The following is a 14,274-nucleotide window of genomic DNA, read 5'->3' as shown; positions in this document are numbered from 1 at the left end:
GCAGCAACTTCATCTCATACAACCCATCATGTTTTCGTCCAAAGAAAAATAACAATCTAAAACAGCACAAAATATGTACCTCCCCCCCACAGAATGAACACAAGTAGCTGCCCAGCAAGAAGCAAGAGGAAGGAAGGAAAATTTAAATGTGCCTTGGCAAGAACGCCACACACACCGTTTTCCATGCAACTCGTGGCATCCGTCCTTGGCGCATGTTGGACACACTTGAAGGAACAAACATGCTACTGGCCTTCTGCTTACCTTGTCGCTCCACCACGTGACGGCCACATGAAGTGCATAATCAGAGCAGACTTTGGGATCTGCCCAGCTTCTCCATCTCTCATAGGCTTCAATGAGAGAACAGCCTTTCTGAGGTATCGCAAAGTCAATGATCATTGTCGTGCCTCCTGCTACAGCAGCCTAAAAGAAAAAAGAAAAAGAGGTTGGCGATGAAGGAAGTGTCGCAAGGTTCTGCTTTCTCCCAATTACCCTTTCAGTCCCTTGCAAAATAGGAAAGGCTTGAAATTCATGCGCTGTTGAAGTATTTATTTCAAAACTACAATTCCCATCATGCTCTGTCTCACAATTTTTTACTATTGTAAAGAAAGTAAAGTGTCATGACCATCCTCACTTGTTTGTGTCTCTGTGCGAGTGTGTGTAGGAGAGAATCAATTTTCTCATTTTTACTGTAGCTAGTCAAGCCCAGGCTCAGTGATCATTGGGAAGCTTGGAGGTCGACTAAGTAATTATATGGGTTATGCAATTATATGGGTGAAAGCAAATTTTTGTTGGTAAGCACTGGAAGGAGAGGCTAAAGGGAGGCATACTGGTGTATGGCTCTGGATATCATGGATTCTGGGAGGGAAGTTTGGGGAAATGCCATCTTGCAGAATGGGGGGGGGGATAAAAAAACTGGATATTAACTACAGGAGTGCCTATGTTAAATACTTTGAATAATTGGTATACATATAATTGACAGATAGAGAGGCAGAAGTACCTCTATTTTATTTTATTTCTTCTATTTTCTCAGTTAGAAGTCCTTTATCTTGGATTGAGGAAGACATACGCAGGAAGGGGATAGCTGGGAGAAAGGTGGTCTCTGCAGGAAAGGCAGCATAGAAAGGTCCTCTCCTTTTTTCTCATTCCTTGGTTTCCCTTCTTACTTTTTGTTATTTAGACCAGTTTGATTTTTATTGTGTTTTATGTCAAAAACTTCCAATAAAGAAGCACTTATTTAAAAAGGTCCTGTACTAATTCGGCCGTGCAGCTAGTTCTGTGAGTGCTGGCTGTGGTTTCCAGGCGACTGCTTCTTCTCAACAAACACAGCTGCAAATGAATGGGTCTTAGAGTGCAAATATGTGGCTTTAGTTGCAGCAAACAGGAACCTAACCTGAAGTGCACTTCACCGGAGAAATGTCGGCGACATAATGCATTGGAAACAGGACCATGCATGTGTTGCATGTGGGGTTGTGTGTGTGTACAGGCCAGAGGTTTTGTGCTGCACCAAAGATACTGATGGAAAAGTCTGCAGCATTGCTGAGCCTTACCAAGCAGATGGTATGCAGAATGGGGGGGAAAGGGAGCCAGAAGCACCTTAGGCACTCAATTAAGCAGGGGCCGTTTTCCTAGTGCCGGCTGAGCTGGAAAAATAAATCTGTATCAGCAGAACAATACTGGAGGTGGAAGTGATGACTTTGAAATATGGCACCTGCAATACAGAGCAGTGTTGCATTAGAAATTAACACCCCTTGGGATGCTTGCTGAGGAACCCATTTGAAGGGGCATGAAATATATTTCTCCAGAGGCAGGGCAATCGCGTAAACAAAGGAGTGGAGATGGCGTAACCTGCAGGCGACCCCAAAATTACCGAGGGCAGCTGGTGAAGAGTGAAGAGCATGGTAATCGGGGGGGGGGGGAGAACTGAAAGCGTTTTAAGGGACTAAGATCAAGTAAGGGAACTGCAATGGCAGATGAATCTCAGGGTTAATGAATGCAGAATAATGCACACCAGTGACATGGACTGTTGATTTCTTAATGGAATGGGCCTGAATCGCCTAGGGCAGTGTTTCTCAAACTAAGAGCCAGGACTTACCAGTAATCTTTGAGCCATGCTCAAGTGGACCTCAGCGCCACCTCCTGCGCCCAGCACCTCCTCGCTTGCCTGCCCTGCCCTCTGGTTGTGCCGTGACCTTTTGTTGTGGCACGACCAAGGACCAGCGACTGGCAGGGTCAGGAGAACAGAGCGCCTCGTGGGGAGAGGAGGGAAGGAAGGCCTCCCTCTTCTGAGGGAAAAAGGCCGCAGGAGGGGCTGAGGGAAATTTTCTGTGGCATAAAAGTTCAATATTGTTATTAATCACACATGAACTGGAAGTAGGGAGGAAATGGGGTAAGAGAGGAAATCGTTAGAAGAGGAAGAAGTAAATACAGTGGTACCTCTGATTACGTACTTAATTCGTTCCGGAGGTCCGTTCTTAACCTGAAACTGTTCTTAACCTGAAGCATCACTTTAGCTAATGGGGCCTCCTGCTGCCGCCGTGCCGCCAGAGCATGATTTCTGTTCTTATCCTGAAGCAAAGTTCTTAACCTGAAGCACTATTTTTGGGTTAGCGGAGTCTGTAACCTGAAGCGTATGTAACCCGAGGTACCACTGTATGTGAAAGGACCGAGGAGGAGGCATGAATGACCCTGAGTTAAGGTAGAAGTTGGGTGTGGAAAGAATGAGAGAAGAAATGACAGGAGATGGGGAAAACATCCTTTGAGGCATGTAGGGACGGATATGGGAAAAGGCAAAAGGAAACCTGTCTCCACTTAAGAGCCTCTGAATCAACAAATTGAGTGGGAAGGCTGTTACAAGACCTCCAGAGCAAATGCCTGAACTTCGCATGAGGAAAGCTGAGCTATGGAACTCCCTGCCACCAGGAAAATGCCATGGCAAACCATTCAGCAATTTCTAGAGATGGATTAGGTATCAGTAGAAAGTGATGTCAGGAACTGCCACCGGTTATGCCAAACCCTGCCTCCACCTGTCACCATTTTGTGACTGGTGGGCCTCTGTAATACTCAGTTGTCTTAACTGAACCTGGGGGTAGAAATGGGCTGGGGAAGCTGCCCTAGGGAGAAGGGGGTTGGGGGGGGCATTCAAAGCCACTGCCCAAAGCCAACAGCACACATACCCACAGAATTGACAGGTAGAAGGGCTCCAATTTTGAGCTTGGCTGACAGGGCAAACAAAAGTTCTAGACCCATACATTGGTTGTGGGTTGGTGGTGTCTCCAGTTTAGGGTGGGAGAGTAAGGAAAGGTTGAGGAATAAAGTTTTCTCTGCTACACATGGAAAACCAAGCAAGGACCCCCTCCCCCCCTTACAGCTTTTAGCCAAAATTCTCTGTGTTTCAAAGTAATATTCTTAAATGAGCATAGCGCCAAAGCTCCTGGATGTTTAGTCAGCAAAGGTTTGTGGGCCTCGTTTATCAGTCTTGATGCACCTTTTCATGCTGATTTCCTTTTGCTTCTCAGTAAGATTTTATTTACCAAAATCCAGCCCTCTGATGTCATAGAATCAAATAAAAAAGAGGCATGTAAGCATTTTAAAGGAAATATGCTAGGGAATATCCATCCTTTCTCTGCCCTTGAACCCCATCATGTCTCATTAGAGATATATATTTATATCTGCAGACAGAGATATGCCATACTTTTTAATTATTAGAGTAAAAGCAAACATTAAATTCACTTTTGCAATAGGCGTGATATGAAACTGAGCCCTCTGATGCTTTCTAGTTATTTACTCTGCTTTTAAATAATTAATCTGGGGGATGTTTATATGTTAAGAAATTACATGGCAACACTCAATGGGGAAAAGGCCAAAGACTGCAAATCTGCCAGTTCTGCCACTTTGAGCAATAAATCACTTATTTTAAAGTCTACTAAACGGATTCACCAGCTTCCAGGGATCCTTCCATTTCTGGTACAAGATTTACTTCTTCGCTGAATTATTGCAAATAATATTACTGACCCTTAAAATAAACTTTTTAATGAACGGTACTTAGCAGAGCAAAACATGGAACACTAAAGTATTTTGTTACTCTGCAAACTGATTAAAATAAGCCTTGTTAATTGCAACAACCTCTTTCCTAAATTTTGGAACTTTACATTTTTGTTATTATTTTACTATGTATTTTGTGTTCTGATTTCGTATTTTTATGTTGCAAACTGCCCTGTGATCTTTGGATGACTGGCGGTATACAAATTTATAATAGCAACAATAGCTTTTATAGACAAAGCAGATATTTTTGCAAGACGTTTGCTCCTTGACCAATGAGCTAAGTGTGTGTGGCTTCTCAGATATCAGCTGCAAATCAATTAATATACAAGTATGCACAACAGGACAATAAAAACATGCATCTATTACATGTTTATTTTATGTAAACATTTTTACATAAAATATACATTTATTATTATTATTGCTTTTAGTTTAGATTTAAGAATGACATGTGAGAAAATTCTGGCACTTTCCCCATTATTTGAGCAGCAGAAAGTTCCAGGGACAACCTTTAACAGGGTCAGTACCCTTGTACTGTAGTTTGTTAAGGGTTGCTGGGAATTTTAAACGAGGTGGGGTGGGTTAACTACACTGTGCAGAAATCCTTGAGGGGAAACTGTGCTCCCAAAGTGCTTCAAAAGTACAATGCGTACACCAGCTCACAGTGGGAACAGTGGGTTTTTCCTGATCTAAGATGTACCTGGACTTATGTGCCAGCTGTACATTTGTAAAAAAAATCTACTATTAGAAAATGCCATAAGCCTCAAGTGACTTCCTTCCAAAAGAAATTAAACCCAGGAGAGCAATGTGCCCTTAGAACTTCTGCTTGTGAAGTGAAGTGGGTGACCACAACGGCAATCTCTTCACTGTGTATGGCCGCAACAAGATACAGTGGTACCTCAGGTTACAGACGCTTCAGGTTACATACGCCACTAACCCAGAAATAGTACCTCAGGTTAAGAACTTTGCTTCAGGATGAGAACAGAAATCGTGCTCTGGCGGCGCGGCAGCAGCGGGAGGCCCCATTAGCTAAAGTGGTGCTTCAGGTTAAGAACAGTTTCAGGTTAAGAACAGACCTCTGGAACGAATTAAGTACTTAACCCGAGGTACAACTGTATATCCTTGTTTTCTCCGGTTTTCTTTAATGATGGGCCAGTTTAGGGGAAATATCATGGTCCCCTAAAGAGCCTAAATCCTTCCTAATTTGCTTATTGCTTTACAACTCTTGCAGATTGATTTGCATTTATATAAATTTGCATATGTGTCTGTGTGTGTATGCGCATGTATACATATCGTGTCATATAATGGCACAAGGAATCATGACATTATATATTTCATAGTGTACTGTACTGTTATGTAAGGGGTTTAATTAATAGAGATGCTAACATGATTTAAGGCAGCGGCAGGTCAGGGGTAAATCAGTGGGGGAGCTTCAAGCTACAGCGGGGGGGGGGAGCACGCAGGGGCGTGGCTGGCATGTGTCCTGGGGTTGTGGAGCGCCGCCCGCAGGGGCGTGGCGCCCAGCGCCGGTAGGGGGCAGCCGCGATGGCACCCCACCAGTATCGTGCCACCAGGGGCAATGCACTCCCTCCGCACCCCTGTTCCTCTGCCAGTGGGGTAGACATCCAGCTCTTGAGACTCTTGCTAGGCCACATCGTTCCATATCCTTCTAAAGTATGTGAAATGTGAACTTGAACTGTGATAATGCTTCTTGCTTGCCTGGATGGAGATGGAGGGGTGTTGGTATGTGTGTATGTGTGTGTGTGTGTGTGTGTGTGTGTGTGTGTGTAGGTAGGTAGGTAGAAAGCTCTAACAATTCTCTTGCTTTTGTTATAATGCCAGAGTTTGTGGGTAGACAATTTCGTCCATGTTTCGTTTTGGTTAGTGCGTCTTGTTCATTCCTATTTGCATTTTATTTGTTTGCATAAAGGTAAAGGTAAACGGACCCCTGACCGTTAAGTCCAGTTGCAGGCGACTCTGGGGTTGTGGCGCTCATCTCACTTTACTGGCCGAGGGAGCCGGCATTTGTCTGCAGACAGCTTCCAGATCATGTGGCCAGCATGACTAAGCAGCTTCTGGCGAACCAGAGCAGTGCACGGAAACGCCATTTACCTTCCAACCGGAGTAGTACCTATTTATCTACTTGCACTTGACGCGCTTTTGAACTGCTAGGTTGGCAGGAGCAGGAACCGAGCAACGGGAGCTCAGCCCCATCATGGGGATTCGAACCACCGACCTGATCGGCACGCCCTAGGCTCTATGGTTCAGACCACAGCACCACCAGCATCCCATGTTTGTTTGCATAAACCACACCAAAAAAATTCAGCAAAGAGGAAGGATCAAAAAAAGAAAGGAAACCTTCAACTTTTGAATAGCTGGGAAGTAGCAGGAGCCCTCACCCATGGCCTCTACAAGGGCTTAATTTGCCTCACAGTTTGCCATAAAATCTATAGGCATCACAGCTACACAAATACAGTGGTACCTTGGGTTACATACGCTTCAGGTTACATACGCTTCAGGTTACAGACTCCACTAACCCAGAAATAGTACCTTGGGTTATGAACTTTGCTTCAGGATGAGAACAGAAATCGTGCTCCGGCAGCGCGGCAGCAGCAGGAGGCCCCATTAGCTAAAGTAGTGCTTCAGGTTAAGAACAGTTTCAGGTTAAGAACGGACCTCCGGAACAAATTAAGTACTTAACCCGTGGTACCACTGCATACTATTTACGTACGCACACATAAGTGGACAGTGGATTTGCTCCATTGTGTAACTTATGTCAAACTTTCGCTGACCCTGGAATATCTTTGCCAGCTGGCAGATGTTTTACTAACTTTGCTAACAGTGGGGTTGCTTGCTGTTTATTTTAACATCAAACCTTATTTGATTTTAGATGAACTGTTGACTTTAAAGGTTAGTGGCTCTACCTTATCCAAATGTCACAGACTGATTTCTCAATGCCCAATATATTAGCCCTACTCAAGCCTACATGCATCTGTGTGAGAAGGGGTGTCTCAGCTCCCCATGACCAATGGTAAGAAATACTGAAGGGACCTGTACACAGAAGCACCTGCATGCAGGTGGGAAGACCTGCATTGCCATATACAAAACCTGCCATCTCCCATTCCCCTCCTCTCCCCCAAATTTAGATGCTTTCTCATGGATATTGCTCACTTCTTGGCTGAGATCATGGAAGCAGGATCAGGAAAGCCCAGAGCTGCTCCATTCTTTCTATGGCTTCAGTGACTTGAAAAAGATGCAAAAAGGAATCTAATCCAAGCCCCTGCTTCAAAATAAAATCATATAGGGACTCATCCATACTTTTGCTTGCCCCACCGCTCCCCACACACTCCGAGGAAACCCTGTCTTTAACTGTGGAATCAGAGCAAACGTCAACTTAGTTTTTTCCAGATTGATGTCTGCTATAATTTAGTGCTAAGGAACGGGTTTTCCGAAGGGAAAGCAGTGGGGGAAAGGCAAAACTGCTCAGGCAGTGGAAAACCACTCAGACATGCGCTTTCCAGGGACAGGACAAGCAAAGTGGGGGAAAGCCCTAGATCTCGGCTGTTGGCCTATGCAATCCAGGCCAGTGTGTGTCAGGTGCATAAGGCAGGTGCACTGCTTAAGGTTAAGACTCACTGATGGAATTCCATGGCATCCTTTTTCCTTGCTAAACTTCTGCTGCAGTTACATTCCTGCTGGGACCTGCAGGATTGGTTCAAGACATGGGGTTGCTTGCTTTGCTCCCATAGAAAACTCCCTTGCTCCAAGTGACAGCTTCCACTGCTTGGGCCATTGGGCCAACTCCTATGCATACACAGACTCACTATCAGAAGGCATGGCGATGGCCACTCATTGCACACTTTTAAAACAAGTGTTGACCTGCCAATAGCTATTAGCTGTAGTGGCTAAACAAAACCTCCATGGGAAGAAGCAGTAAATAATTGAATACTGTTTGATAGGGAATAAGAAAGCCTATTGCCTTCAGGCTGTTTGTGGGCTTTTCTGGAGAAATTTGATTGGTCACTGCAAAAACAAAAAAACAAAAACGAAACCTGAACTAGGTGAACCTTTAGTCTGATCCAGCAGGTCTTTTGGTTCTGTGATTATATCACACAGTTTAAGATGCCTATGTATGTTTGGAGCCTTGCTCTTGAATACAAGCTCCCCTTACACTACTTTCCTTTAAAAAATGTGTGAATTATTTTCCATATTTACAGCAATGACATCAATAAAGGAATGCTTAGCTTGTTTAATAGAAAGGCTTACATTATGCAGCAATGAATCTTTCAGCATGTGTGCTTGTGTGTTAAAGAGGAAGAGATTCAAAGTAAATTTATTGATCTACGTTTCTTTGGAAAACTTTGGGTCAACTCACCATCCCAGTCAATCTGTTTAAAAGAGCAAAATCAGCAATCCTACCCTATGTGTCAAGGCTGGCATACCAACCAATTATAAGATATTTTTTGGAGTGCTTTGGTGACCCTTGAACTCCCTCAGAAAGTTATTCAAAGCATTCTGACACCGTTTCTTGCAACAGAATAAAAATTAATAACCACTCTGTCCTGTGCAGAAAATCAATCGGAAGGTACCGGTAAGTCCGTACCAAAATACAAGACAAAGCACAGAAAACAGCAAATTCAAAAACCCACTTGGCTTCATCCGGGGTGGGGGACGGGAAAGCAAAGCTATGCTTTGAAGGAGAGGAAAACTGAAGAGGGAGAGCGCCACACAACAGGGGTCGCCGATGTGGTGCCCACCGCCACAGCGGCACCTCACTGCCAAGCGAAGAAAGATTTAAGAACTTGTTCCTTCCCTGTTGGCCTTTTGAGGGCAGGCCCTAGGTTTGAGGGGGCCCCAGGCAAACACTCTTTGCTTGGGGTGCCTCCTTTTTTGGTGGGCTCTGGCAGCCTCACCTGGTAACCATGCTTGCAAAAGGGTTATTGGTCAAAAATCTGCTTTGCATGCAGAAGGTTCCAGGTTCAATCCCCAGCATTTCCAGGTAGAACTGACAAAAGATTCCTAGCCTGAAACCCTGGAGGGTTGCTGCCAATCAGTGAGCAAGACGTTCCAATAGGTTTGCATAAGGGAGCTGCCTATGTTCCTACTGGGGCTGATAGCAGCTGCACTGGCTGGATGAGATCTGTCATTTTAATTTCTAAGCACAGCCATGCTGTATCAAGGGCACTGGTGAACAAAAGTGGATTGTGAGAGCCCTTGTGATGGCAAATAGCAAGGCTGGAAGGACAAACAGCCACCTTCTGCTACTCAGTGGTCTGGAAATCTCACAGCCTTCTGTTTCAGTGCATGATAACCACTGCTCTTGTTTAAACAACTATATGGACTGCCTAATATTATTATGTATGTTTAAGTTAGGATAAATCATAAGTGTTGATTCTGATTCAACAGCAGGAATATGGGGATTGAACCTGCAACCTTGGCATCATCAGCACCATGCTCTAACCAACTGAGCTATTTGCCAACATCAACTGTGAGGCTTTCATTTTCTCCAATTGAAATTTCCTTTTCCTTTTTGGGCACTGGTGGGAATGAAAATGGAAGCGGTGCCTGCTGGAGCTGCTGCTCAAGATGGCAGCCTCCTACACAGCCAAGCAAGGCAAAGCTACATGCAACTGAATCAGAATGTACTAAGAGCCTGCTGGGTCAGGCCAGTGGCTCATCTGTTCTCACAGTGGCCAAGCAGAAGCAGGATCCAAGCACAAGAGCACTCTCCCCTCCTGTGGTTTCCAGCATAGCTTTATCCTCCCTGAACTTGTCTGAACCTCTTTTAAAGGTTACCACTGCCTCCTGTGGCAGTGAGTTCCATAGGTTAACTATGCTCTGTGTGAAGAAATACTTTCTTTTATCTGTCCAGAACCCTCCAGCATTCCGCTTCATTGGATGCCCACAAATTCTAGCGTTATGAAACAAGGAAAAATGCATCTGGGTCAAATGTCATTTGGACTTTGGTCCTCAGAAATTAAATTACACAATCTCTGGTTGAATATATAGCCACAGGACAGACACGGACTGGCCCCCGGGCACAGACTGGCCCCCAAACTGCAGGCCTCTTAAATGGTTTTTGAAAGCAGCTGCTTTGGTGATACAGAGTGTGTGTGTCATTCAAAACAAAACAAAAAAAAGTGGGGAGAGAACTGCAGTTTTTAAAAAGTGCTTTCCAACATGCTTCTCTGGATTAGGCTAGACAGCTTGCTTTCTTATTTGATGACAGCATCTTGATGCCCTTAACAGCTGCCTGAGAAACAGAAGCTGAACAGGTGCAGCTCTTTGCATTACTGTTGTCACTACTCCTGGAAAGGCTGCAGCTGTTCAATTTCTGTCCATCACTCAAGAATTAGAAGCGTGGAGTCCCTATTGGGGACGGACACCCACCCACACACCCACACCCACACACCACTACTATGAATCGAGGCTTTTCAGTTCTAGATCACCTCTTTAAATATAGTTCAAGGTTCACGTTGAGCCAAAACTGACTGTGCAAGGATGCCGGAGAAAGTTTCTAAGCACCTGTAGTGCAGTATGCAGACAATTTCAGATTTGAAGCATGGAAAGCTTGGAAGAAATGAGCAAAGAACAGTTTTTCTCTCTGTCTTGTAACACTAGAACTAGAGTCATCCAGTGAAGCTGAGTGTTGGAAGGTTTAGGACAATAAAAGGAAGAAGTTCTTCACGCAGCACGTAGTTAAACTGTGGGACTTGCAGTGACTGTCACCAACTTGGAAGGCTTTAAAACAAATTTGGGGACAATAAGGCTATCAACAGCTACTAGCCATGATGCTAGGCTTGGTATCTGCATTGGGAGGCAGTAACGCTTCTGAATACTGGTTGCCGAAAACCACAGGAGATGAAAGCACTCTTGTGCTGGGGTCCTCCTTGAGAGTTTCCCACAGGTATCTGGTCTGCCACAAGTATTGGGGAAGAGGAAACTGAACTAGGTGGCCATTGGCCTGATCTAGCAGAGCTGTTCTCATGTTCTGATATATAGTAGTACCTCGGGTTACATACGCTTCAGGTTACATACGCTTCAGGTTACAGACTCCGCTAACCCAAAAATATTACCTCGGGTTAAGAACTTTGCTTCAGGATGAGACCACAAATCATGCTCCGGCAATGCGGCGGCAGCGGGAGGCCCCATTAGCTAAAGTAGTGCTTCAGGTTAAGAACAGTTTCATGTTAAGAACGGACCTCCGGAATAAATTAAGTACTTAACCCGAGGTACCACTGTACACACATTGGTTAGGGGAGGGATTGTCAGAAAAGTACAAATAGTGATAAAAGTATCTGATTAACTCAGTTGGGGGAGAAATCTAACAAGATTTTTAGTATGGTAATACTTGTTTAGGACCAATTGAATCTTTGGATGAAAGACCTCGGAAGTCGAACAGAATCCGTTCCGGAAGTCCGTTCAACTTCCAAAATGTGCCTTCTGATTGGCTGCAGGAAACTCTGTCGGACATTTGGCTTCCAAAAGAACGTTCGAAAACGGAAACACTGACTTCCGGTTTTCAATTGTTTGGGAGCTGAAACATACGAGTTCTGGGGCGTTCTGGGGTGTATATAAATTTAATAAATAATAATAATAACTGACTTGCAAGGCCAAGCTAACTCTTAAGTTCACCAGCACATCTTCAGGCTGGACATGTCAAGCAAATCATGGGGTGTGAGAAAAAGCTATTGTTGGATAGCCGCTGTTTGAAGAATTAGAGGTGTTAAAATAGTGAGGTATTATTTGTTAATGTGTAACAGATCTCGGGCAGTCAGTAAAGTTGTGTGAAGAACTAGCAATATGTGTTCCATTTGACTGATCTGTAGCCATTAAATTCCAGGAAAGAAGATCTATGCAATCATTTATCAGGTCCTGTAAACCTGTGGGAAGCGATCTTTCAAAGTGTTGATATCAGGACAAATCCCAGTTATTTGGAGATAAGGAACAGAAGGCTTTGAGGAAAAGGAAAAGGGTTGCTAAAAGACAGATTTTAAACAGAAAGGAGGAGGAGGAGCCCATTCCAGAGGGAGATATCTGGATGTTAGGACTTTTTTATGAATTTGCAATATCCTCAATTCTGTGCCACCCAAGGCACTTCCAGATTATCTTGTCTGTTGAGGTTTCATCCTGATCCGCTTCCAGAGGCTAAATAACTGTCCCATCAAAGCAAGTGCTTCCCCAAACTTTCCTGGGAAGTGGGTTTGTTGTGCAGGGCACACCAAGCAACTATAATTGAACAACATGAATTTGCTGGGACGTGACTGAATCTGACCTGGAATACCGATAGCCTGGAAGAGCCCCCAGAGAGGAGGAAAGTGAACAAGCAGAGACTGCCTCACAGGTGTCTCTCATTTGCTCACTTGGGCCACACAGCTGGGCCTTACTCTCCCTGCTGCACCACCCCAAGAAAGATGGTGAACAAACAGATAGAGAGCCCTGTGGAACACCCATCCACCAGATGTCAAGGAAATAAAACAGCAATAAAAATTATAAACACACACTACGCCGAAAAGGTGAAATTGACTGGGAAAATCAGAAACCAGGAAGAGAAGAATTTTAAGAAGGAATTGGGGAAATTTATAATGTATTTAAGAGAACACTGTAAAGAACTAAAAACTTTGGCAGGATTTGAGTAATGCTTGTAATGTACGAAAAACTATTGAAAAAACGGATTGTTTTCTTAAAAAATTAGAGAAAAGGGGAAGCAGCTGGAAAAAAAAGATTGATAATGGTAACCATGGAAGGGCGGAGAGAAGTCAAAAGGATTCAGGGAATCCTAAATGATAATATAGATGATTTGTTTGAATACACACACACACACACACACACACACACACACACACACACAGAGAGAGAGAGAGAGAGAGAGAGAGAGACTTTTAAACTGATTTTTCATAAACATTGTTAAGTGTATTTTGATGAGGCCCTAAGCTACTGAAAATAATGGGGCCCTTTATACGTCCAGCTGTCCTTTGTCAACAACAAATTGTCGCTGTTTTTTGTGTTGAATACATGCTATATGGTAATTTATGGACCCAATAGGTATCTAAAGCCATTTGCACGTAACAAACAGGAGCCTACGGAACACAAAACACTGTTGCTGTATGTAGGTTTTATTTTATTTGTTTTTTATCTTATATTTTGGAAGTGTACATCCAGGGGTTTTTTCCTTTTAATTTTTTGGGGGCCCCCAAGAGAGTGGGGCCCTAAGCTATAGCTTGTTATAATAACGGCACTGTTATAATAACGAAGACACTAATTACCTTTGTCCCTTGATAGAAGTCGTCTTTCGACTGCGTGCCCATAAAGGGGAACTGCAGGTGCGTGTGAGGATCAATCCCGCCGGGCAGAACCAGTTTGTTGGAGGCATCTATCACCTGGACGCCTGCTAGGGATGGCGGCTGGAGATGCGACCCCACCGCTTTGATTTTCCCATCCTCCACGTACACATCCGCAACTTGCGAACAGTCCGCGTTCACAACTCGCCCGCCTCGGATCCAAATCTTCTGCATGGTCTTCTCCCGCTTCTGTGCGTAAAGTTTCTGGGAAAGGCGCTCCGCGTTTGCAAAGTAGTGGCAGCAGTTGCAGCAGCACTTTTTAAGTTTTCTCCCTCTGCCGGCAGACATTCCATGCAGTCACGTGTAACTTTTCCTGCCGGGGGCTGAGAGGTTTTAACCCTTTGTTCCCTATTCCTTTTTTCCCCTGTGTTTGTGAGAGTGAGAATTACTATCGCCCTTCCTCTCCCTGCACCTAATTACTTCCCCACTAGCCTTTTCCTTGCAACGAGTGGGTGGGGCGCTGCTTTTCCACGAGGAAGTTTGTGGGTGCTGCTCAGCATTACAGCTGTGTTTAGAATGAGGGTTTTAGGTCAGTAGTTTTGGAAGCAGTTTGTGTGAAATTAAATTAAGTAAGACTGTATTTCAAAATGGCTGGTACAGCTTTCCCCCAAGCAGCCACTTCCTTACTCTTTATTCTGTGCCATTCTGAAAACTCGAATTGGGAGTATTTTGCCCAATTCCACGGGGACTATAGACACATCCGCCTCCGTCCCTGTCTTCTTTTTAAATCTCTGCTATCTGAAGGGGCTAAAGGAACAATGTAAAATAAATAAATAAATTGAGTTTACACATTGCGGGGTTGTACGTTGTCCAATTAGCTTCTTATGCCTTACTTTAAAAAGGGATCGAGCCTGGTTAAAGCGGCGTTTCAGGATAGTGAAAGGAAGCAAAACGG

At 44.3% G+C, this 14,274-nt stretch overlaps 1 protein-coding gene across 3 annotated transcripts in view; it reads right to left on the bottom strand.

Moving 5' to 3' along the window:
• Window positions 1-13,693, bottom strand: part of DPYS (dihydropyrimidinase) — a 46,722-nt gene extending 33,029 nt beyond the window's left edge. Inside the window, exons 1-2 of one of the 3 annotated variants that reach the window (XM_053395461.1) lie at window positions 13,305-13,693; window positions 262-420 (exon numbers count right to left, since the gene is read on the bottom strand). In XM_053395461.1, coding sequence (XP_053251436.1) covers window positions 262-420; window positions 13,305-13,667 — 522 coding nt within the window. In that variant the 5' untranslated portion in view covers window positions 13,668-13,693. The remainder of the gene's footprint in view (window positions 1-261; window positions 421-13,304) is intronic. The other 2 variants (XM_053395463.1, XM_053395462.1) reach the window with 2 other exon arrangements.
• Between the last annotated feature and the right edge of the window lie 581 nt (window positions 13,694-14,274).

Source organism: Podarcis raffonei, chromosome 7, assembly GCF_027172205.1.
Source record: "Podarcis raffonei isolate rPodRaf1 chromosome 7, rPodRaf1.pri, whole genome shotgun sequence".
Classification (NCBI taxonomy): domain Eukaryota; kingdom Metazoa; phylum Chordata; class Lepidosauria; order Squamata; family Lacertidae; genus Podarcis; species Podarcis raffonei.
The sequence above is the reverse complement of the archived record's forward strand: the minus strand, read 5'-3'. Positions and strand labels throughout refer to the sequence as shown.